Below are 25297 nucleotides of genomic sequence, written 5' to 3'. Positions count from 1 at the left end.
TTGGGTGGAATTTGGAGAAGAATCCAGTCTTGCCCTTCTGGAGCTTTCAGTTTAGATTCTGTTTGTGGGAAAACAGAGAACATAAATGCTGAGAGCTTTTCTATACCCTGGTGTTAAGGGATTGAGGATTCAGGATGTTTTTCTGATTCTAGAAGATCCTGACTTAACAGTTTGTGGAGCCTCTGTGCTAAGGGACGGCCTGTTGCTTTCTGTTCATCCGTCAGAGTTTACCCAGGAAACCACACCTCACCTTCCCTGGAAACTTTTGGGGCCTGAGTCAGTCTCCCTGGCCAGTGACTTGGGCCTGTGGGTGAAGTCTGTCCAGGCCAGTCAGCCCTGCATACTTGGTATTTGCATGTGTTTACTTCAGGAAATCTTACTCAATTCACGGCTCTGGGCAGAATGCAACCTTGGGCTCCAGTGGCAGAATGCAACCTTGGCCACCAAACAGTGACTGGGGCTGGGTGAAGAAGGAGAAGGAAGGTGGTGTAGACAGGGGTCTAGATTCTTTCTGGACCACCAAAAAGTGATACTCTCAGCCCTCAGCACCCTCCAAACCCCTGGGAAATGGTTGCAATCGCTGCGTTGTTGAAATGCGAAATCACAAAGGTAATTCTTTTGGGCTGTAATGAACCTCCCCACCCCCTCCAAATTCCTACTTATCTTGGGAATTGCCTCAGGAAGACTTGCCACAGGACTGCCAGAAAAAATATAAGATGCCCAGTAAAGTTTGAATTTTAGATAAACAAAGAATAATATTTTAGTTAAAGAAGATCCTGTGCAATATTTTGGACACAGTTACACTAAAAAATTATTTATAGTTTATCTGAAATTCAAATTTCATTGGGAAGGCCCACTTGCCATTCAATATTTACTTGTTTATCAATCCTTTCCTCTTTCTCCTGGCAGGAAAACCCATGAGGCCTGTCTGTCTGTCCCTGTCTATCTTATTCACCACTGGCCCCTGGCACCTAGCCCAGTGTCTTGGACAGAGTGCATACTTACAATAGTTTATTGAGTGAGTGAATGACTAAATGTCAGCCCTACGCCAGCACTTCCTCTGGCTAATAAATTCCATTTCTGAAGGCTGTACCTGAGATGACCGTCATTTGTAGACCCTCTCACATTTGTTATCTGCCCCTGCTTTCCTTCATTTCCCATGAGACCTGGAACCTAGCAGGCTAGAACAGGAAAACAAAGAAAAAAAAAAACTTCACAGAGGACCTTATTCAATACTCTGACTTCAGCAAAGGGGAAATTGAGGTTCAGAGTGTTTTCAACTACTGACAATGTACTGAGTGGCCCTTGAAGCCACTCATAGGACGTTTCTCCTTATCTGGGCCTCCAGGGTGGTCTGCTTCACATGCTTTGAGTCGTGGGCTCATGTTTTGCATGACATTCCACTATGCCATGAGAACCCACTGAGAACAACCTCATCTTACAGGTCTTTGCATATACAATGCCTGGCATAGTGAGTGCTCAATGAATATGAATGAATCAATCTGTCAATCAGTGAATCAATGAATAAGTCAATGAATGAATAAGTGGAGCAACTGTGCCACTTACCAGCAAGGGAGTTGTCTATAAAATGGGAAAGGTGGCAGTTCTATTTGGCAGGGCTGATGTGAGAGTTAATGAGATAATATATGTCAGTTGTCTGGCTCTGAGCCTAGTCATTATTACTCAGTAAATAGTAGATCTCATCATGAGATGCAACAGAGCTTGGCACTGTGAATGTTTGCAAAGGGGAAATGAGGAATCTGGGAATGAGAAGTAGTGTTGCATTGCACTTTAAAATCCAAACTCAGCCAGGTGCAGGCTCACACCTGTAACCCCAGCACTTTGGGAGGCCGAGGTGGGAAGATCACTTGAGCCCAGGTGTTCAGGACTACCCTGGGCAACACAGCAAAATCCTAGCATTACAAAAAATACAAAAATTAGTCGGGCATGGTGGTACGCCCCTGTAATTTCAGCTTCTCTGGAGGCTGAGGTGGGAGGATGGCTTGAGCCCAAGAGGTCGAGGCTGCAGTGAGCCATGATGGCTCCACTGCACTCCAGCCTGGATGGCAGAGCAAGACTCTGTCTCAAAAATAAATAAGTGAATACATAAAAATGAAATCTAAACTCTTTCCCATGACCTCCAAAGCCCTGCTGGATCTGGCCCCTGCCTGCCTCTTTAACTTCCTTGCCCTCTGCTTTCCCTCTCCCTCTTTAAGCTTTAGCTACACTGATTTTCTTTCTGTTCCTCACGAGGGCCAGCCTCATTCCCATCTGCTGGCCTTTGCATGCTCCGTGCTTAGAATGCGCTTCATATACCTGGCTCCCTTGATCCGTCAGCTCTTAGCTCAGCATTACATCTTCAGAGAAGGCTCCCTACCCACCAGCCTGCCATCCCTTTCATCACTCTCTACAGCACCATCCAGTCCATTTCCTTCAAAGCAGTTGCCTCAAGCTGGAGGAAGAATGCCTAGTTGTTTACTTGCTTTTTTGTCTGTCTCGCCGTTTGAATGTAAGGTTCACTTTACATTACAACAGTAATGTTCATTGCTGTAGTTTCAGGGTCTGGAAGAGTGCCTAGCATACGGAAGACACTCTGATAATGCTAACTGAATGGATGAATCACTTTGGGCTTTCCGTAGCTCAGCCTCTGATCCTAGGATTTAAAATAAATATAAGTCGGTACAAAAGTAATCGTGGTTCTTGCCATTACTTTTAATAGTTTGAGCTAAATGGCTTCTAAGTCTCCTTCTGCCTTTGATAATCTGAGGTTTTGTGACATGGTTGTTTAGAACACTTCATATGCTGAATATACAGGGATGACAATGTTCATGTAAATGCCAGTCAATTGGCAGTTGAAGTACTCATGAGGGGAGTTCCAGGACTGAGTACCCAGTGGGAATGAGCTTTCTGGTGGATTTGGTAGCATCTGCCTTGGATGCAGGTGAGGCCCAAGTATTTGCTTTTCCTGAAAGAAGTGAACATTGGGAAACTAAAATGACTTCATGAAATGAATCTGAGCATACTCCACCTAGACATGTGCTCAGGAACTCATCAGTAGCTTAGAAAATGACACAGATACCACTTCTTGACTAACGCCTTTTTAGAGATTTTGCTTAATCCTCAAATGTTAATTCAAGTACAGCACTACAAGCCTCTCTTAATTCCTTTACCCTTCACCTGGTTTTAAACAGCTTCACTGATAATAATGCTCTTGACTATTTATTTAATCCCATTCCAACTAGAAGAAATCTATAGATGCAGAGCCTTATGCTCTGAATTCCCTCCTTCCTTCCTTCCTTCCTTCCTTCCTTCCTTCCTTTTTTAGAGACAGGGTCTTGCTCTGTCACCCAGGGTAAAGTGCAATGGTACAATCATAGCTCACTGCAGCCTCCAACTCCTGGGCTCAAGCAATCCTCCTACCTCAGCTTCCTGAGTAGCTGGAACTACAGGCGCATGTCACCACACCTGACTAATTTTTTTTGAGTTTTAGTAGATACAAGATATTGCTATGTTGCCCAGGCTGGTCTTGGACTACTGAACGCAAGCAGCACTTCCACCTTGGCCTTCCAAAGTGCTGGGATTATAGGCGTAAACCACCACGCCTGGCCGAGACTTAGTTTTAGAAAAGTTCTGTGAATTGGCTCTATGAAAAACATTTCCACTCAGAACAGCATGAGCTGTGCATGTTTGGGCTGGCCTGCCTCCCAAGCAATGCTGACAGTCCAAAAACCTCACAGTGCTACCAATAAACAGAAAGGTGGATTCTTGTAAATTTAAGAGAACAATTCAAGCTCTGTCTTTTCATCCTGACCACATGGTCCACCACAGCCTATACTGGCTTCTCTGGGCTGCATTAGGGGAGGGTTATGGAGGTGTGTGCTCCTCTATACACTCAGAGCTTCAAGCCAATCCCTTGTGACCTATATTACTATTATAGATTTTTCTGTGAGCTGACCTGAACCTTGGTCACCCATATCTCCTGTGCTTAACATAAGGCCTGACACATAGTGGGGCTTCTACTAAGATTTGTAGAATGGGGATATCCACTGAACTGGCTGTGTGGTGCTAGAACTGGATTGTTTAAAAAGCTGAACATAACAAATTCTTTTGTTCAATGACCTAGACCCAAGTCTAACCTTATCCAGGCTTCTCTAAGAGGCAGCAGAGATGAAGGCAGGTTCTGGAGTTACACATACACACACACACACACACACACACACACACACAGTCTACACAATCTACACACATGACATTAACCTTCTTGAGTTACAGATCCCCCTTCTGTAAGATGGGCTACTAATGGTACTTATCTCATAGCTTATTGCGAAGATAAAAGTAAGATAATGCAGGTAAAATGCCATGCACGCTGCCTGCTAGCAACTGTCATTGTTGTACTTCCTAAAGTCTTTCCCCGGCTTCCTCTTAGCTGTACCCTGGGTTTTTATTCTGGGCTTAATTGTCATCACCTCAAGAAAGCCTTCTCTAACCCTCCTTCTCCAGGCAAAGTCAGTCCCCCACTCCCGTCCCTGGCACCCACACTGCTTTGCACACCTCTCCTCCACAGCCCTCAGTGGATTGCATCTCAGACTTTCTTCTTCTACGGGATTTTGGAAGCTTCCATGACAGATATCATCTCTGATTGCCCTGCCCCTGTTGAAGATATTCAACAGGAATGTTGAACAGATGCAAGCACCTTCATTCCCTTGTCAACAGGGGCTTTGGGCTGTTCCATTGTTCTTGCTCTTCATTTGCCTGTCCGTGCTTATCTCTGCCTTCCTTTAGGATGAACATTTCTGTGACTTTGTGGACATCCTCACAGAGTACAAGACCAAGAACATCTTGGCTTCCCCCATAATGAATGGGAAGGATGTGGTGGCCATAATCATGGCTGTGAATAAAGTGGATGGATCCCACTTCACCAAGAGAGACGAAGAGGTAAGAATGCTTTAGAGACTAAGGATAGCCATGCTAGCACATTCTCCTAGCCTGTGAAGTTTGCTGTTTGACCTGGCCTCAGTTTTCCCATCTGTAAGACAGGGAATTCACCTGATGTTCTCTGAGGGAAGCAGGATAAAATAATAGTTAAGACATTGGGCTTTGGAGTCAGGAATAGGGGGATAATTGTTCTGGTTCTGACTATATCTAGCTGTTTGCCTTGTGCAAGTTATTTAACTTCTTTGAACTTTGGTTTTCTTATTTGTAAAATGTTGATAATTTTTCAGTATCAACCTCATAGGGAACTTATCAATAAATAGTAGCTATTTTTCATGAGTATACTCCCATCAACATCAACATTCTACATTCGGTGAGTTTTACGCTCATGCAACATCTTATGAGTCTGCATTCTAGGATCCATCTGCCCAAATTGTCTCTGATGAAGCTTTGAAAATATTCAGATATTTGCTGATGGTGAAAGTAGCCAGAGGATGGATTTCTTCTTCTCACCTGTCTCCCCTCGTGCTGTTTGATTTTTAGATTCTTCTCAAGTACCTCAATTTTGCAAATCTAATCATGAAGGTGTACCACCTGAGTTACCTGCACAACTGTGAAACTCGACGTGGCCAGGTAAGGGGCTTGGGCCAAGGGAATGGACTTGACTCGTCCTTTCCCTGAAGCATTGATGTGGTCAAGACTGGCAGGCAGATGGGAATGAAGGTGCCTAGGAAGCATCATCCAGTCTCTGGCCAGCATCACGAGTGTTATGAGGTAGTGGCTGTCTGTAAAGCTGTATACCACAGTGGTTACACGCACAAGCTTCAAGTCAGATGGCTTTGATCTGAATCCCTGCTCAACCACTGCCTAGCTCTAAGACCCTAAGTGAGTCACTTAATCTCTCTATGCTTCAGTCTCCTCATTTGAAAAATAGGGATGATTATGGTGCCACCCTCAAAAAGTTGCCATCAATAGTAAATGAGATAATGCATATAGGGCAATAGTGCTCAGTTGAAGTTTCTTATTATTTTTATTAAAAACCTATGAGATAAATGAAAGGGAAAGAGCTGGGCCCAATGTAAAGCAGCCAGTTACTTCATCTCTCTGAGCCTCAGTTTGTTTGTCTACAAATGGAAGCTAATTGGACTGGGCATGGTGGCTCACGCCTGTAATTCCAGCACTTTGGGAGGCCAAGGCAGGAAGATTGCTTGAGGCCAGAAGTTCGAGACCAGACTGGGAAACATAGTAAGACCCCCATCTCTATTTTTAAAATAAAAATTTTAAAATAAATGGATGATAATGGGCTGGGTAAGGTGGCTCATGCCTATAATCCCAGCACTTTGGGAGGCTGAGGTAGGAGGACTGTTTGAGGCCAGAAGTGAAAACTCATTTCTACAAAAAATTCAAAGATTATCTGTGTGCAATGACGTGCACCTGTAGTCCCAGCTACTGGGGAGGCTGAGATGGGAGAATTGCCTGAGCCCGGGAGTTAGAGACTACAGTGAGCTATGATTGTGCTACTGTACTCCAGCCTGGATGACAGAGTAAGACTCTGTCCCTAAAAACTAAATAAATAAAAATAAAAACTTTAGATTTTGCGCTTCTGCCCTGGCCCTCTGCTGGCCACTCCGCCGGTGCTGTGCCTGGGCGCCTCCGTGCTCTAGGCCAACCGCCTCTGAGAGCGCCCACTCGAGCGCCCTGGGAGCCGGAGGGCGGCGGTCCTCACCGGGACCCTCCTGTGGGCCAAGGAGGACAAAAGTGTCTCTCAATCCAGCACATGCACATTGAAGCAAGTTAAAGGATTTAATATGAAGCACAGAAGCCGATAGTGCCAAATAGCAAGCAGTAGTTGGTACACATTTGGTGAGTGGGGCAGCATTTCCTTCTCCCACTGCTGCTGAGATGGCAGAAATTAGTAGAATTCGTCCGAAATGGAATATACGGAAGGCATTAGTCAGCGAATGAGGGTCCCAGAAAAGTTAAAAGTAGCACCGCCAAACGCCAACCTGGAACAAGGATTCCAAGAAGGAGTTCCAAATGCTAGCGTGATAATGCAAGTTCCAGAGAGGATTGTTGTAGCAGGAAATAATGAAGATGTTTCATTTTCGAGACCAGCAGATCTTGACCTTATTCAGTCAACTCCCTTTAAACCCCTGGCACTAAAAACACCACCTCGTGTACTTACGCTAAGTGAAAGACCACTAGATTTTCTGGATTTAGAAAGACCTCCTACAACCCCTCAAAATGAAGAAATCCGTGCAGTTGGCAGACTAAAAAGAGAGCGGTCTACGAGTGAAAATGCTGTTCGCCAAAATGGACAGCTGGTCAGAAACGATTCTCTGTACGGCATTTCAAATATAGATACAACAATTGAAGGAACATCAGATGACCTGACTGTTGTAGATGCAGCTTCACTAAGACGACAGATAATCAAACTAAATGGACGTCTACAACTTCTGGACGAGGAGAACAAAGAACGTGCTAAAAGAGAAATGGTCATGTATTCAATTACTGTAGCTTTCTGGCTGCTTAATAGCTGGCTCTGGTTTTGCTGCTAGAGGTGACATCAGCTCTCAAAAATATTGTCTCAACAGCTGGAAATATAAAAGATTTGCAGACTTCTTTGTTTCTGTCTCTGCATTGTAAGCCATTTTATAGTCCACAAGCTGAAAATTTATTTCTTCCAGAAACTCTGGAGATAACACCTGCTTAAAATCCTCCTTTTGCATGTTTTGTAAATAGGCTCCAGTTTTGTTTTTTAAAAGGAATTTATTTTTTGCCTCTTCAGTCCACACAACTGATTCTGAATGGGAGAGAGTCTGTAGAGAACTGATTTAGAAAAATGTCTGTGAAAGAAAAACAATTATTTTGTCGTGTTTCTCAAACACTGTTAAGCAGTTTTGTTAATAGACATTTTTGCATCAACACTTCAACATTAACACTTTCAAAGTCATGGTCTGTTGCCAGATTTAAGAAACTCGAACCACCTAATATTTCATAACCTTCTTCATTAGGTACTTGTGCAGATTAATTTCTAACATTTCAGCAGTTTAATATGTGTGCAATATGTGCATTCTTTCATTTTAGTTTTGTACTTGGTTTTCTATAAAGTATGTTTTTACTCAGTTCATGTGCGAACAATTTTAAAAAACTACAGAATAAGGTACAAATGTAGTGTATTTAATAAACTGTCAACCAAAGCAAAAAAAAAATTTTAAACTTTAAAAAAATCTAAAAGTAAAAATAGGGGATAGTTAACCTGTCTATTTCTCTGGATTATTGTGAAGGGTAAGTGAAATAAACTCCAGAGAACTTTACAGAATTGTTGTTATTCTCCAGCTAAGTGAGCTACTACTTTGCACCTCAAAATCTATGAGTATATTTTTGTATTTTTTCAGATACTGCTGTGGTCTGGGAGCAAAGTCTTTGAAGAACTTACGGACATCGAACGACAGTTCCACAAAGCCCTGTACACAGTCCGTGCTTTCCTCAACTGTGACAGATACTCTGTGGGTCTCTTAGACATGACCAAGCAGAAGGTGAGAAAACTTCAGCAACAGACATTTCCAAGAAAACATTAAACAGACACTGACTGACGGCTAGAGTCTTGGCACACATTCAATTGCACAGGGAAGAGGCTGGGTGAATTGGGATGGTTGTAGAAAGTTTTACATAGGTCTCTACTGAGGAGTATCAGCCTTTAAAGGGGAAAAGTCAATCTAGGGCACAGGTGAGCGAAAACAATCTGTACTTTCCTTAGTCATTTGGAAAGAAAAAAAAGTGTACATGAAAAGAAACTGATGAGGTGATGAAGGTCAGTGATAAAGAAGTTTCTACGTGGGTTGAGAGTCCTGGAGAAAGTTGCCAACCTCAGGGATTCTCAAAAAATGTCCTGAAAGTTGTGTGTAAAGCTTTGCTGCAATTTATCTATTCCAGAGCTCACCCAGGCAATTAAGTGGAGGCAGATGCTGATATCCGGTCCCTCACATGCTCGGGGGCCAGATTTGTGGCAGATATAGCAGCTAAGGAGGCAGAGTTCAATGTCGCTCCCAGCGATGTTTTTTAGATATGTTTTCCCAAACAACTTCCTCATTCCTCTTTGTTTATTTGCTTCTGCCTTATGAGGCTAATCATTTTCTGCCTTGAAACAGAGTTTCAGAGTTATCTAAGTTTAATATCTCCTATCCTGAAAACCCAAGGATTCCAGCCAGTTTCATTTTGTACGCCTTGTCATGCATACAAAATGGGCACTGGTGGTGCCCAGGCCAGTGCAGACTCTCCAAATATATTGGATCGAGTGAATACATGGATCACAGAATCTGGGGTTGGAAAAGCCCTTGGATATAGTCCAGAGGCTCCCAAACTTGGCAGTTCATCAGAATATTCTGAAGAGCTGATTAAAAAATTACTGGACGACATTTTCTGATAGTCTGCCATTTTTTACTTAATGTTTTACAAACATCTTTCCATGTCAGCACGTATGAATTCTTTTTAATGAGCCTTTATATTGAAACATAGGCCTGGCACAGTGGCTCACACCTGTAATCCCAGGACTTTAGGAGGTTGAGGTGGGAAGAAGGCTTGTGGCCAGGAGTTCGAGTCCAGCTTGGGCAACACAGTGAGACCTGTCTCTACAAAAAATAAAATAAAAATAAAAAAAGAAAGATAACATAGACACAGAAAAGGAACATTGATTATAGCTGCTGTTATAACAGTTCAATGAGTGAAAGTTCCCATGAAACCACCACCAAAATTAAGGAACAGAACACAACAAACAGCACCTCAGCAGCCTCCTTCATACCTTCTTCAGTACCTCCCACAGCCTCCTCCTGAAAGGTTACCACCATCTGACCTTTAACACCATATTAGTTTTGCCTTTTTGAGGTTCATATATATGAAATCCTACAATACACATGCTTTTGTGTTTGGCTTCTTTTATTTATTTATTTATTTATTTATTTTTTGAGACGGAGTCTCGCTCTGTCACCCAGGCTGGAGTGCAGTGGCGCAATCTTGGCTCACTGCAAGTTCCGCCTCCCGGGTTCACGCCATTCTCCTGCCTCAGTCTCCTGAGTAGCTGGGACTACAGGCGCCTGCCACCATGCCTGGCTAATTTTTTTGTATTTTTCGTAGAGACGGGGTTTCACTGTTTTAGCCAGGATGGTCTCAATCTCCTGACCTCGTGATCTGCCTGCCTCAGCCTCCCAAAGTGCTGGGATTACAGGCGTGGTGTTGGGCTTCTTTTGATTCATCCTTATTGCTTCATTTAGCATGAATTCATTCATTTTTATTCCTGTGGAATTTTCCATTATATGTATAATCTACAGTGTATTTATTCATTTCCACTGTTGGTGGACATTCGAGTTTTCAGATCTGATCTATTATGAATATTGTTATTATGAAACTTCTAGTATATTACTAGTACACAGTTGTGCCCTTTCTGTTAGGTATTTACCTAGGAGTAGAATTTCAGAGTATTAGCTTTAGTAGATATTGCCCATCTGATTTTCAAAATGGTTGTACCATTTCATACCCTTGCCAGCAATGTATCAAGGGTTTCTTCATCGATATTTGGTATTATTATTCTTAGTAACTTTAGCCATTCTGGTGAGCATGTGGCTTTATCTCTTTTGTTATCAACATGAATTCCCCTAATAACTGATGAGGTCGAATATTTTAAAATATGTTTATTGGCCAGTTTGGATGTATTATTTTGTGAAGTGACTGTTCAAGTTTTTCCTCCATTTAAAAAAATCACATTGTCTTTTTTATCTCACTGATTTGTAGGAGTTCTTTGCAAATTCTGGGCACAAGTCCACTTTCAAATACATGCATTGCAAATACAGTCACGCACCATATAACAACATTTTGATCAATGATGGCCTGCCTATACCATGGTCCCATAGAATTATAATGGAGCTGAAAAATTCTATTGTCTAGTGATGTCATAGTGCAACGCATTCCTCACATTTGTGGTGATGCTAGTATAAGAAAAACCTACCACACTGTCAGTTGCATAAAAGTATAGCACATACAGGCCAGGCGTGGTGGCTCACGCCTGTAATCCCAACACTTTGGGAGGCCAAGGCGGGCAGATCACGAGGTCAGGAGTTCGAGACCAGCCTGACCAACATGGTGAAACCCCGTCTCTACTAAAAATACAAAAATTAGCTGGGCATAGTGGTGGGTGCCTGTAATCCCAGCTACTCAGGAGGCTGAGGCAGGAGAACTGCCTGAACCCAGGAGGCGGAGGTTGCAGTGAGCCGAGATCGTGCCACTGCACTCCAGTTTGGGTGACAGAGTGAGACTCTGTCTCAAAAAAAACAAAAACAAAAACAAAAACAAAAAAAAACAAAACAAATATATATATATATAGCACATACAATTATGAGCTGTAGTACATAATGCTTGATAATAGAAAACTAGAAAACTATGTTACTGGTTTATGTATTTACAACACTACACCTTTTTTTCCATTATTTTAGAGTTGACTCCTTCTACTTATTAAAACAGAATAAAGTTAACTGTAAAACAGCCTCAGACAGGTCCTTCAGGAGATATTCTGGAAGAAAGCATTGTTATCACAGGAGATGGGAGCTCCATGCGTGTTTTTGCCCCTGAAGACCTTCCAGGGGGACAAAGTGTGGAGGTGGAAGATGGGGATATTGATGATCCTGACCCTGTGTAGGTCTAGGCTAATGTGTGTGATTGTGTCTTAGTTTTTAACAAAAACATTTAGAAAGTAAAAGAAAAAAAATTTAAGAGAAAAAAAACTAGTAGAATAAAGATATAAAGAAATATTTTTGTTCTGATTCAAGCACCAAAGACATAAAAAAAGAAAAAAGAATAACAGAATTTGAGATAATTTTTTTTAAAAAGAAAATATTTTTGTACAGCTATATAATGTGTTTGTGTATTAAGCTAAGTGTTATTACAAAAGAGTCAAAAAGTTTTTAAAAATAAAAAATTTTATAAAGAAAAATTAAAAAATTTATAAAGTAAAAAAGTTACAAGCCAGGCTTGGTGGCTCATACCTGCAATCCCAGCTACTCAAGAGGCTGCGGTAGAAGAATTGCTTGAGGCCAGGAGTCCGAATCTGCAGTGAGCTATGATGAGCAAGATCTCATCTCTAACATAATTAATTAATTAATTTAAAATTACAGTAAGCTAAGGTTAATTTACTATTGAAGAAAGAAATTTTAAAAATACATTTAGTGTAGCCTAAGTGTCCAGTGTTTATAAAGTCTATAGTAGTGTATAGTAATGTCCTAGGCCTTCACATTCGCTCACCACTCACTCACTAACTCACCCAGAGCAACTTCCAGTCCCACAGGCTCCATTCATGCTAAGTGCCCTGTATAGGTGTATGATTTTTAAACTTTTATACCTTATTTTTACTGTATCTTTTATGTTTAGCTATGTTTAGGTGTGTAGTAGGCTATACAATCTGGGGTAATGCAAGTGCACTCTGCAATGTTCACACAATGACAAAATTGCCCAAAGACAAACACATTTCCCGGAGCATATCCCCATTGTTAAGTGATGCATGACTGTATTCTCCCACTCAGTGTTTTCATTCTGTCTCTCTCTCTCTTTTTTTTTGGAGACGGAGTTTCGCTCTTCTTGCCCAGGCTGGAGTGCAATGGCTCACTGCAACCTCCACCTCCCGGGTTCAAGCAATTCTCCAGCCTCAGCCTCCCAAATAGCTGGTATTACAGGTGCCCACCACCACACCCAGCTAATTTTTGTATTTTTAGTAGAGACAGGGTTTCACCATGTCCGCCAGGCTGGCCTTGAACTCCTGACCTCATGATCCACCCACCTCAATCTCCCAAAGTGCTGGGATTATAGGCGTGAGCCACTGCACCTGGCCCGTGCTTTCATTCTCTTAATGGTGTGTTTTGATGAATATAAGTTCTGGATGATAATGTAGTTAAATTTATCAATCTTTTCCTTTATCGTTATTGATTCTTGTGCTGTAATGAGGAAATCTTTCCTGGCTCTAAGGTTATAGAGACATTTACATATGTCAAATTCTAAAAGCTTTATTGTTTTAACTTTCACATATAGCTCTACAATCTACCTGGAACTTTTTTATGTTTAGTGTGAAGTAAGGTGAATATTTATTTTTCCGTACAAGCATCCAATTGGCCCAGCATTGTTTATTGAAAAGACCATTCTTTCCCTACTCTTCTAGTGAAAAGATATTCTTCCCTATCATACCTTTATTATCAACCAAGTGTCCATATATGTGTGGGTCTGTTTCTGGATTCTCTATTTTGTTCCATTGGTATATATATATATATATTTTTTTTTTTTTAACTAATTTTATTTTTCAAGACAGATATCTCACTCTTTTGCCCAGCGTGGAGCACAGTGGTGAGATTTTGGCTAACTGCAACCTCCAACTCCCAGGTTCAAGCAATTCTCCTGCTTCGGTCTCCCGAGTAGATGGGATTACAGACACGTGCCACCACGCCCGGCTAATTTGTGTATTTTTAGTACAGACGGGGTTTCACCATATTGGCCAGGTTGGTCTCGAACTCCTGACCTCAAGTAATCTGCCCACCTTGGCCTCCCAAAGTACTAGGATTACAGGTGTGAGCCACCATGCCTAGCCTTCATTGGTATATTTACCTATTCTTCTGCAATACTATCCTGTCTTAATTTCAGTATGTTTATAAAATATCATGATATCTGGTAATGAAAAGACCTCTAAGTTTATCATTATTATATGTTAGACTTTTTCACCATGGTTTGTGTCTCTTATACTTCTTTATGTGTTTTTCATCTTTTCGTTTTTTGTGCTTTAGTTTGAATATTTCTTCTGATCTATCGTCTATTAATTACTAACTCTTTTTTTTTTTTTTTTGAGACAGAGTCTCATTCTGTCACCCATGCTGGAATGCAGTGGCATGATCTTGGCTCACTGCAACCTCCGCCTCCTGGGTTCAAGCGATTCTCATGCCTCAGCCTCCTGAGAAGCTGGAACTATGAGCGCAGGCCACCATGCTCAGCTAATTTTTGTGTTTTTAGCACAGATGGGGTTTTGTCATATTGGCCAGGCTGGTCTCGAACTCCTGACCTCAAGTGATCTGCCTGTCTTGGCCTCCCAAAGTGCTGGTATTACAGGCGTGAGCCACTGCCTGGCTAACTCTCTCTTCAACAGTGTCTAATTGACTGTTAAACTATTGAGTTCTTAACTTTAGGTATTTTTCAATTTTAGAATTTCCAGTTCATTCTGTTTTTGTAGTTTCCAGTTCTCTGCTAAAGTTCTCTGTTTTGTACTTGATTCTTGGACATAATCACAGTTATTTTTGAGTCTGTGTCTGAAAGCTATAATATTTATAGGCATCTTCTATGAACCTATTTCTATGATCTATTTCCCCTCTAGATTTTTCTGTGAATTGTCTGTTACATGTTTATTATTTTTGTTTGAAGACTTGAGACATGTATGGAAATATGTTATCTTCCTCCAAAGGGGATGGTTTTACTTCTGGCAAGCAGTTGGGGTAAAGGCAGAGAACCTCAATCCATTTAGGAATTGAACTGATATGAAGCTGGTCTTCAGTCTTCGTGAGGCCTGGTCTGCTTCTGGTTCACTTTTACTTCTTGGGGCGTGAGGATCCCAGCCTAGGGTGTTTTCAAGGGTCTCTCCTCCTTGGCAGGCTCTGAATTCCGATTTTGTCCTCCTCGCCCAGTGAGTCTTCCGTAAGCTTGGCTCAGCTTCTTAGCTGCTCACAGCATCTTTGGTATCAACAAGTGGGTCAAAAGGAAAGGTTGAATCAAGGGTCAGGTTTACATCTCTGGGTTTCCCTTCTCTCTGGGATTTTGGCCCACTAACTCCCTGCTGCCTTGCCGGCTATATAGGTCCTTCAAATAAATAAATGTTTATACACATACACACAGTTCAAATGGTGTAATTATTCCAGTTGGAGGATTGGTCTGAAACAAACTAGTCATCATGAACAGAAGTAGGAATCCTCTCTCTTTGTTTTGTAGTCCATATGAATTTATCTCATTCATTTGAGTAGTATAAATATACCATAATTAATTTATCCTTTCCCCTATTGTTAGACATTAAAAATTATTTCTAAATATTCTTATAACTAAATATATATATATATATATTTCTAAATATTCTTATAACTAAAGACAACGCTGGCCATACAACCTCTTGTTTGACAACTTCTCTTCTCCTTGGGACAATCTTTGGATCCACTCAGTGTTTGGCCCACATGAGGTGTCAGGCCAATATATTTGTTCTTCTTCTGGGCTCCTCTAGCATTTATCCTCTCCTTCCAGCACTGTTTTGGTTCTTGCCTCATTTACCTCACTATTAGTTATCTTCTTCATGAGACAGTAAGTTCTTCCAGGATACAAACTGTGCCTTATTCGCCTGTGTATAACTAGCAGTCAGCAGGTTGTGGGGCTCAGGTAAGGCCTGGTTATATTTTTGCCTAGAATTAAAATTGTTTTCTAAATGTTCACCTAGAATTAAATTTCTTCCTGTTGTTGGTAGTCTAGAAAAAGAGCTCAACTGGGGAGAAGGGCAAAAACATGGACTCTGCATTTCATGCGGCTTCCCTTCTGCTTCTCTGGATGATATTAGAATAAGCAAACCATGACAAACATGCTCAAATGAGAAGAACGAGGAGGGCTTGGCATCCTACCCGCAGTAATCCAGCGCTAACAGATCACGGTTTGTCCCTGTATAGTAACAGATGAATGAACAGAAAGGGCACTGGAGGATGGAAGCCCCTCTGTCCGGCCCAGACTTGACTCCACACAAGCTTTGCTGCTCTATGGGCAAAGGAAACCATGAATAAGTAGTGGGGAAGAGCCTGTGTGGTTCTCAGTTGGCCTCTCCTGAGGCTGCATGACTGTGCAGCTCCTTTGCTGGCTCTTTTTCCTCTTCCCTCTGCCTGTGTCTTGGCCACTTTTGTTTAGTGTTATGTTATGTTATGTTATGTTATGTTATGTTATGTTATGTTGTTATGTTATTTATTTATTTGAGACAGGGTCTCACTCTGTCACCCAGGCTGGAGTGCAGTGGCGCAATCTCAGCTCACTGCAACCTCCCCCTCCCGGGTTCAAGTGATTCTCCTGCCTCAGCCTCCTGAGAAGCTGGGATTACAGGCACACACCACCATGCCCGGCTAATTTTTGTATTTTTGGTAGAGACGAAGTTTTACCATGTTGCTCAGGCTGGTGTCAAACTCCTGGGCTCAAGTGATCCACCCGCCTCGGCCTCCCAAAGTGCTGGGATTATAGGTGTGAGCCACCGCACTCGACCTTGTCCACTTTTAGACAAAACAAATTCAACAGAGTTTATCTGAGCAAAGAACAACTCATGAATTGGGCAACCCTCAAAACCAGAAGAGGTTCAAAGAGCTCTGCTGCACGGCAAGGCCAGTGAGCTTTCATAGCTGAACATGGAAGTAAAGTACAGAAATAACATGATTAGTTACAAGAGGGCATTTGCCTGATTTGGACATGGTCTGATCAGTTGGGCTGCCTGTGATTGGTTGAAACTTGACCATTTGTTACAATAATATACTCCTAAATTGGGTTTTGGTTTGTTTGCCTACTGAGGTTGCAGTTTGTTTCGTAGGAGCTCAAATTATTACACGAAAACTGGAAGAACAGAGATAGCCTCAGGCTAAGGCAGCTGTTTATTTTGCTTTAGCAGCCACTTATCTTACAGGTGTCAGCCTTTCTTATTGGATCCCAGATATAGGTCTATTGTCCATATTTGGCATCATTTTTTTCTTATTTGTGAAAAATATTTTTTTCCTGATTACAAAAGCAATAAAGTTTATTATGAAAAATTTCTAAATAAATTACAGTTTGATTCCAATCACTCAGAGAAAATCACTTGTTAATACTTTGTTGTGGGCCAGGCATGGTGGCTGATGCCTGTAATCCCAGCACTTTGGGAGGCTGAGGCAGATGGATCACCTGAGGTCTGGAGTTCGAGACCAGCCTGGCCAATATGGTGAAACCCCATCTCTACTAAAAATGTAAAAATTAGCCAGATGTGGTGGCACACACCTGTAATCCCAGCTATTTGGGAGGCTGAGCCAGGAGAATTGCTTGAACCCGGGAGGTGGAGGTTGCAGTGAGCTGAGATGGAGACACTGCACTCTAGCCTGGGCAACAGAGCGAAACCCTCTCTCCAAAATAATAATAATAATAATAATAATAATTTGTTGTAAATGTATTCATGACATTTTCTATATATAATTGAACGTTAGGGTCACATGATATATTCTTTTTGGCCTCTCACATTTTTCACTTATCAGTGTATCGTCTTTTCAATCAGTACACACATATCTGTAACATCATTGTTAATAGATGTACCATAATTGATTTAATAAGTCCTTTCTTGTTGGGCACTTAGATTGTCTCTAATTTTTCACTACTGTAAATGATACTGCTTGGGACATTGTTTTAGCTAAATCTTTGAGCACATATTAGCATGGTCTTAAGGTAAATTTCTTAGCCCTGAAGACCCTACTTTCCCTCTCATGTCCAATAACACTGAGGGTGCCCCAGTTCAGCTCCCACGTTTTTGGCTAATGACTAGACAGGCCCAGTTCATCAATATTTTGAAGGGTAAATGTGACTATTTTCTAACTGTAGTGAGTCTTACTGCCTTTCCAAGTTTGGGTTTCACTGAGTTCTTCTCACTTTCTAAATTTCAGTGTTAGCTGACTCATGTAGGTGGGACTTCTTAATCTCCTTTCCTTGATCTCTTTTCAAAACATGTAATTATTGTTTTTTTCATTCCTAGGAATTTTTTGATGTGTGGCCGGTTCTGATGGGTGAAGTTCCACCTTACTCTGGTCCCAGGACTCCGGATGGAAGAGTACGTTCTCTCTGACCTTTTCAGGATGATTTAATATATTCAAATGCAAGGCACAGTAAACCCTGTTAAAGGATTTTTTTTAGCATATAGGTATTTGTCTTTGCATTGGGTTGTCTCCTTTGAAGTTAGAATCATCCCTCATGTTCAATAGCGGACAGGTGCTAAAAGTAAAATAAAACAACAGGGAGAAAAAAAGTCAAAAAAACAACAATAATTCCTCATAATTGTCATGCCCTAACATCCCTAACATTTGCAAAGTGGTCTTCCTTCCTTCCTTCCTTCCTTTTTCTTTCTTTCTTTCTAAGCATTATACTAACAAGAAGCTAAGTGTTTAATATCTTTTTTTCCCCATATTTTCTTTCTTTTTTTTTATTATACTTTAAGTTTTAGGGTACATGTGCACAATGTGCAGGTTAGTTACATATGTATGCATGTGCCATGCTGGTGTGCTGCACCCATTAACTCGTCATTTAGCATTAGGTATATCTCCTAATGCTATCCCTCCCCCCTCCCCCCACCCCATAACAGTCCCCAGAGTGTGATGTTCCCCTTCCTGTGTCCATGTGTTCTCATTGTTCAATTCCCATCTATGAGTGAGAACATGCGGTGTTTGGTTTTTTGTCCTTGCGATAGTTTACTGAGAATGATGGTTTCCAATTTCTTCCATGTCCCTACAAAGGACATCTTATTGGGGTTTCACAGTAACCTTGCGGGGTAGACCAAACAGGGACCAACATACTCATTTCACAGCTGTGGAAAGAGACCCAGGAAGGTCAAGCAACCTACTCAAGGCTTCACCTTGCAGGAATTTAGAGTTATAGACAATATGAGCTTAGAAAACCTTCATATCTAGTCTATAATGTACAAATTGGTAGCCAGAAAGCCAATTCCAGCTGATAGATACACTTGCTTGGCTACGTAGGTTTTCTATTTTTTTCTTTTTCTTTCTTTCTTTCTTTCTTTCTTTCTTTCTTTCTTTCTTTCTTTCTTTCTTTCTTTCTTTCTTTCTTTCTCTCTTTCTTCTTTCTTTCTTTTCTTCTCTCTCTCTCTCTGTCTCTCTCTTTCTCTCTCAGATAGGGTCTTGGTATGTTGCCTAGGCTGGTCTTGACCTCCTAGTGCTCAAGTGATCCTCCTGCCTGGCCTCCCAAAGTGCTGGGAAATTGGCAGCTAACCCTTAAAAATCAAATTCTTTCCCGTAAATATCTGAATTTTCAGTTTCTTTTGAAAAAGTGAATGATTAATCAATACTGGGCCCACAATCCAGCAGGGCAAATTTGATCGGAGCTGAGTAGCAGCTACCTCCTTGGGATGTGGCCTGAGTTCTCTAGTTTGCCACAGTCCTCACCACTTTCTCTTTTTGAGACAGAGTTTTGCTCTTGTCACCCAGGCTGGAGTGCAATGGTGTGATCTTGGCTCACTGCAACCTCTCCCTCCCGATTCAAGTGATTCTCCTGCCTCAGCCTCCCAAGTAGCTAGGATTACAGGCACCTGCCACTGTACCTGGCTAATTTTTGTATTTTTAGTAGAGACAGGGTTTTGCCATGTTGGCCAGGCTGGTCTCAAACTCCTGACCTCAGGTGATCCGCCCACCTCAGCCTCCCACGGTGCTGAGATTACAGGTGTGAGCCACCGCGCCCGGCCCCCACCACTCTCTTTTATGTACATCTGTGTCCTGCTTTCATTTTTGTTTTTATCAGGCCTCTCTAGGCATTTAAATTTCTGATCTCTGGTCTCATCCAATTACAGCATTTTATTTTATTTGTTTTTGTTTTTTATATAGAGATGAGGTCTTGCTATATTGCTCAGGCTGGTCTTGAACTCCTGGCCTCAAGTGATCCTCCTGCCTTGGGTTCCCAAAGTGCTGAGACTACAAGTATGAGCCACCGCACCTGGCCTAAATTAGGCCCTTTAACATTCCCTCTGCCTTCTAACATCCCTCTCATGCTTTATCTGCCACATTCACTTGGAAATACAGCTTTTGTCTGAATTCCAACCAATTAATGTTCCCGAATCTTAGGTCGAAAGCCTCACAATGTCAGCTACATCTTGCTTCATCTACTTTTAAAAGTAAAATAGTGTGTGTATGTTTTAAGTGTTTAAAAGTTATACAGGCTAAAAAGACTTCATGGAAAAAAACAAAACAAAACATAGCAGTCTTTTAAAAAGTGGTATATTTCCATGGGTATCTGTGGCTCTTTCAAAGCCCCTTGTGTCAGCTGCTCAGGTAGAAGGTAACAAAGGTACTCTTGATGACTCAGTATTGACTTTCCAGAGGCTGGTGAATTTGTACATGAATATGGCTTTAAAGACTTTGACTGAGCTACAGTGTGTGGAAAAAGCCTAGTTACCGAAAGCACACTGATCTTTTTGTTAATTTGGGGAAAGAAAATTGATTCTCCTGTGGGATTCCAAAAAAATGTCCATTTCTTTTTTTGAGATGGACTCTCACTCTGTTGCCCAGGCTGGAGTGCAGTGGCATGATCTCAGCTCACTGCAACCTCCGCCTCCTGGGCTCAAGCAATTCTCCTGCCTCAGATTCCCGAGTAGCTGGGATTACAGGTGCCCTACCATTATGTCTGGTTAATTTTTATATTTTTAGTAGAGATGAGGTTTCACTATGTTGGCCAGGCTGGTCTCAGACTCCTGACATCAAGTGCTCTGCCCACCTCTGCCTCCCAAAGTGCTAGGATTACAGGCGTGAGCCACCGCATCTGGCCTAGAAATGTCCATTTCTAACCTTTCTAAAGACTCTCGTGGGAATCCCTGGGTAGGACAGCAGCCAGGCCCAGGAAGCCCTGAGCCTGCCGGGAGTACAGTGAGCAGCACAGGCCCAAGGACAGGTGGCCCTAAGGCAAGACAAAGATGTCAAGAAGGTCCTGGAACTCTGCCTCCTCCCCCTCGCAGACAGAAACTTATCTCCTAGGAAATAAGTGTTCTAGAAAGCAGCCACCTTTCCTTTCTAGAACTGCTTATAAGTTACAACTTGACTGTTTAAAAATATTTTTAAGAAAGTTTGTTTTGCCAGGTGCAGTGGTTCATGCCTATAATCCAAGAATTTTGGGAGGCTGAGGCAGAAGGATCACTTAAGGCCAGGAGTTCAAGACCAGCCTAAGCCACAAAGTGAGACCTTGTCTCTAACTAAAAAAAAAAAAAAGAAAAAAAGAAAGTAGCCGAGCATGGTGACACGTGCCTGTATTACCAGTTACTTGGGAGGCTAAGATAGGAGGATTGCTTGAGCCTGGGAAACTGAGGCTCCAGTGAGCCAAGATTGTGCCACTGCACTCCAGCCTGGGTGACAGAATGAGATCCTGTCTCAAAAAAAGTAAATTAATAAAATAAAGCAAAATAAAAAATATAAAAAAAGAAAATTGGTTTGTATGTTGGAAAAGTAATATATGAGCACAGTGAAAAGTTCACTCCATACGAAATTAAGTGCCTCCTTCCTCCTAGTCAGCCCCTGTGAAGCAGCTGCTGTTAGCAAACTCTCTTTGCAGGAACGTTTATGTATATCCAGATATTCATGGAGAAGTATACATATTCCACCACCACCACTCTACACTAATGCTATGATTCTATTTTGTGCCTTGCTTTTTCCACTTAACTGAATATTTTGTCATCTTTCCCTTTCAGCACAGGCACAGCAATCTCACTGTGGAAACGTGTGGTGTCCACTGTACAACTACTTTCCTAATAAGAGACCTTACATCATCTCCAGACTTTTTAAAGCAGTCTAGCTAAGACCCCAGGATGGGGCAAAGAATGCTTTTACCCACATTTGGGAGTATATCTCTAGGATCCATTACCACATGTGGGTCAAATAATATGTCTGTTTTGATCTTTGAGAGATATTGCTACCTATCTTATCATAACCTTAGAATCATAGTTTGGAGGGACTTTATGGATTTTCTAAAACAATTTTCTTTCTCCCCCATTGTCCTTAGAACCTTAGAGTTCTACAGAAGCTGCCTTGACCAGGGGTTAATAGAAAAGGAAGAGGACAGGAAAGGGAGTAAGAGAGAACAAAGGTGCAGGGACTCTATATACCCGGCCCTGATTCCATTAGCACAGTTTCATATAATTAGCTTCCATGCTTTGCTTGGGGAAAGAGAGCTGCTACTTAACAGCAGCAGCAAACACATACCACCGATCTAATTTTACAGCCAGAGAAACTGAGGCCCAAAGAACACACATAGTAGGACTGAAACTAGAACAGGAATCCTCACTCTAGGTCTAGTCTCAGCTCCATTTTATTTATTGTATTTCAGGGTTCATCTAGTCTCCTCTTGGATGCTTCCTATTTTAGGGAGCTCACTATCCCTGGGGGTAGCCTATGCCATTGGAGTGGTTTCAGCTTCTGCCTTTTGTTTAACCAGAGCTTGCCTCCTAGAAGTATTCAGTCAGTGCAGCTGCCACCAATGCTAGGTTTTGAGCAGCAGAGCCTCTCCCTTATGAGTTGGAAGGTGACCATTGCTGATTGCCCGCCAACCAAACAGAACTTCAGACATCTTTAACTGGTTCAGGAATTCCTCTTTGTGGAGGTTCTGAGTCGGGAGGCTTGGGGTGGAGCCCAGGTATCTGCACTGAAATCTCTAGGAAGGTACTTCTCAAAATACCTGTAGTAAAGGAACAGTTTGGTTTTTCTTTTTAAAAAAATTTCCAATTTTTTTTTTTTTATGTGAAGAACACACTCAAGAAAGGGGAGTGCAGGCATACTCAAGAGAGTGAGTCATGCCTCCAGTATGTTTTGATTGCTACTTTTAAAAATATGATAAAATATATTCCTAGAAAAACAAAATTGTATAAAGACAGACAAAATATAAACTTGGATCATGCCACTGCACTTGTACTCCAGCCTGGGCGACAGAGCAAGACTCCGTCACACACACACACACACACACACACATATATATATATATATATATATGCCCCTTCCCCTTTTATTCAATTAAACAGACCTCATCTAACTCAGTCAAATTGTTACAAAACTTCCTAAGTCACTCTCAGTTTCTGTTTTTATCTTCTCCTGGAATAGTAAAGAGTTCACAGACAGGCACCAGCCCAGGGATTACACTCTGAGCAACCCTGTTCAAGGTGACAGTGATGCGGACAGTAAAACACTAAGCTGTTAACGTTAGGTGACATAGAGGAAAAGCACTGAGCTGGGAATTAAGGACCCAGGTTCTGATTTTGGTTCATTGTCTTGCTACAAGTGAGTCCTTTCCTCTCTCCGTGTCTCAGCTTTCTCATTTGTGAAATAGTTGCTTATCACACTTGGGCATACAGAGGACCTAAGAAAAAGGTAATAGAATTTCCCCTGGAGAGCTAGGGGAATGGAGTCACATGCCAACATCCAATTGCATGCTAGAGAGTCATGTAATTGAAGAGGTCTACTTTAAGAGAATGGGAATTTTAACAATGCAAGGAGGCGGGAGGGACGGAAGAGGCAGAGAGTTAGTTCGGAGGCATGAAACATGATTGAGAAGGTAGGTCTCAAGTGACGACACAGCAAAGAGAACAGCTGAGTGGTAGGCATGAAGGAGAAATGGGGCCATGACCGCAGAGATGCACCCTGCAGGGAGGATGGCTGGTTGGCTGTGATTTTAAATGGGATGGGAACCTCCTGACCACTTCCCCATCTCCCTAGAATCTGGCAGCCTTCTTTATCTCTTTCTTCTTGCACTTATCAAAGTCAAAATTAAAACACAGAGATGAATTTCTATATTTAATGTTTTGGGGCAAAGGAAGACTTGCAATTCCGGGCATACACGCAGACTAAGTAGTCTTCAGTATGTCCAAAGAACAAAGAGAAGGTAGACGGTTTTATAAAAAAGAGAAATGAGGCCGGGCATGGTGGCTCATGCCTGTCATCCCAGTGCTTTGGGAAGCCAAGGCAGGAGGATCACGTGAGCCCAGGAATTCGAGGCTACAGTGAGCCATGACTGTGCCACTGTACTCCAGCCTGGGTGACAGAGCAAGACCCTGTGTCTAAAAGAAAAAAGAGAAATATTACATGTTGCTCTCTGAGAAAGTTCATTGACACCAGTCACAGTCTGGGGAGCTGGCAAGTTTTGACTGATGAGTAATGGCAGTGGGTAAAATTAGTCCTAGAGTTGCAGTGGGTTGTTTCAGCAACTATCAGATAAAACTGGCTTCGAGTCACAGCAGGTAGTGTAAGCAGCCAGGCATGCAGAGAATTACATTCTGGGAGCAATGCTGTGTGTCCTGAGTGCTTTTTTGCCCCCTGGCTTCTCAACTCTCTTTTATTTGGGTATGACAAAAATGTCCCAACTTGTGTGATCAACTTGCACACAATCAACCTCTAGATCCTCTTAGAGAATTTTCTACCCCTCTTCCCAGCCTCAGATCCCAGCCCTCTTCCTGGTCACTGTGAGCTGGCTCCAAGGTGAAGCACACTGAATCCTGAGAGTAAGCAGAGGACAGGGAGCACCAGAAGGCAGCCCAGGCACATCCTTGGAGGGAGTTTATGGCCAGGCTTGGCGCTTCCTGAAAACCATAGAGCAAAATATGTACAACTACTATATATCAATAAAAACAGTAATTTATTAAAACAACAACAAAAACTACGGGGCATACAATGGTAAAAGGACAAAGTCGGTTTCAGGGACATACTCCTGTTGAACTTCTGTTTGACTCTTAAAGGTATAATTTTTTGGCTGGGCGCAGTGGCTCACGCCTGTAATCCCAGCACTTCAGGAGGCTGAGGTGGGCAGATCATGGGGTCAGGAGTTGGAACCCTGTCTCTGCTAAAAATACAAAAATTAACCGGGCATGGTGGTGCGTGCCTGTAGTCCCATTTACTCGGGAGGCTGAGGCAGAAGAATAGCTTGAACGCAGGAGGTGGAGGTTGCAGTGAGCCGAGATCGCACCATTGCACTCCAGCCTGGGCGACAAAGTGAAACTCTGTCTCAAAAAAAAAAAAAAGTATAATTTTTCTCTCTTTTGCCAGGAAATTAACTTTTACAAGGTCATTGACTACATCCTGCATGGCAAAGAAGACATCAAAGTCATCCCGTAAGTTTCACCTGTCAAAAGACAAAATGACAACAAATTAGATTAAAGATCTCAATTGGCTTTATTGGTGATTCTGGAATTGGGCAACACTTCATTCCATAAAATACGTAAGTGTTCTGACAAGGTTGACTTTATAGACAGAGAAGGGCTGAAGAAAGCCAAGCAAAGATCAAAGAACATGTTAGTCATTTTTAAGATACTTTTCTTATAAGGTGGGAGAGGGAGATAGAACAATAGGAAAATAACTGATTAATGTCAGGTAACTGTTACCTTTTTTTTTTTTTTTTTTTGGTGTAAGGATTAAAGCAGAGGAACTTCATTATCATGCCCATTAAAGATTGCAACAGGACTTTTTGGGAAATTGTCTTTTACCTGTCTCCTAATCTCTAAGAGGATCAGAAAACAGTTTAGATTTGGTGAAGTGGAACTTTATCATGGGTGACTCCATGCTGATTTTTAGTT

General features: G+C 41.9%; 2 protein-coding genes across 2 annotated transcripts in view; both read left to right on the top strand.

The window, feature by feature from the left end:
• PDE6A (phosphodiesterase 6A) overlaps positions 1–25297 on the top strand; it is an 87837-nt gene that overhangs the window by 5197 nt on the left and 57343 nt on the right. The window contains exons 2-6 of the mRNA XM_024247163.3: positions 4783–4935; positions 5476–5565; positions 8331–8471; positions 17729–17803; positions 24771–24835. Of these exons, the coding sequence (XP_024102931.3) occupies positions 4783–4935; positions 5476–5565; positions 8331–8471; positions 17729–17803; positions 24771–24835 (524 nt within the window). The remainder of the gene's footprint in view (positions 1–4782; positions 4936–5475; positions 5566–8330; positions 8472–17728; positions 17804–24770; positions 24836–25297) is intronic.
• On the top strand, positions 6645–7998 carry LOC103890748 (mitochondrial fission factor-like). The gene is given in 2 exon segments (XM_063724319.1): positions 6645–6856; positions 6859–7998. Coding segments are annotated over 2 exon segments (654 nt in total). The 5' UTR covers positions 6645–6834; the 3' UTR covers positions 7491–7998.

The sequence above is a fragment of the Pongo abelii genome, chromosome 4 (assembly GCF_028885655.2).
Source record: "Pongo abelii isolate AG06213 chromosome 4, NHGRI_mPonAbe1-v2.0_pri, whole genome shotgun sequence".
Lineage (NCBI taxonomy): Eukaryota > Metazoa > Chordata > Mammalia > Primates > Hominidae > Pongo > Pongo abelii.
The sequence above is the reverse complement of the archived record's forward strand: the minus strand, read 5'-3'. Positions and strand labels throughout refer to the sequence as shown.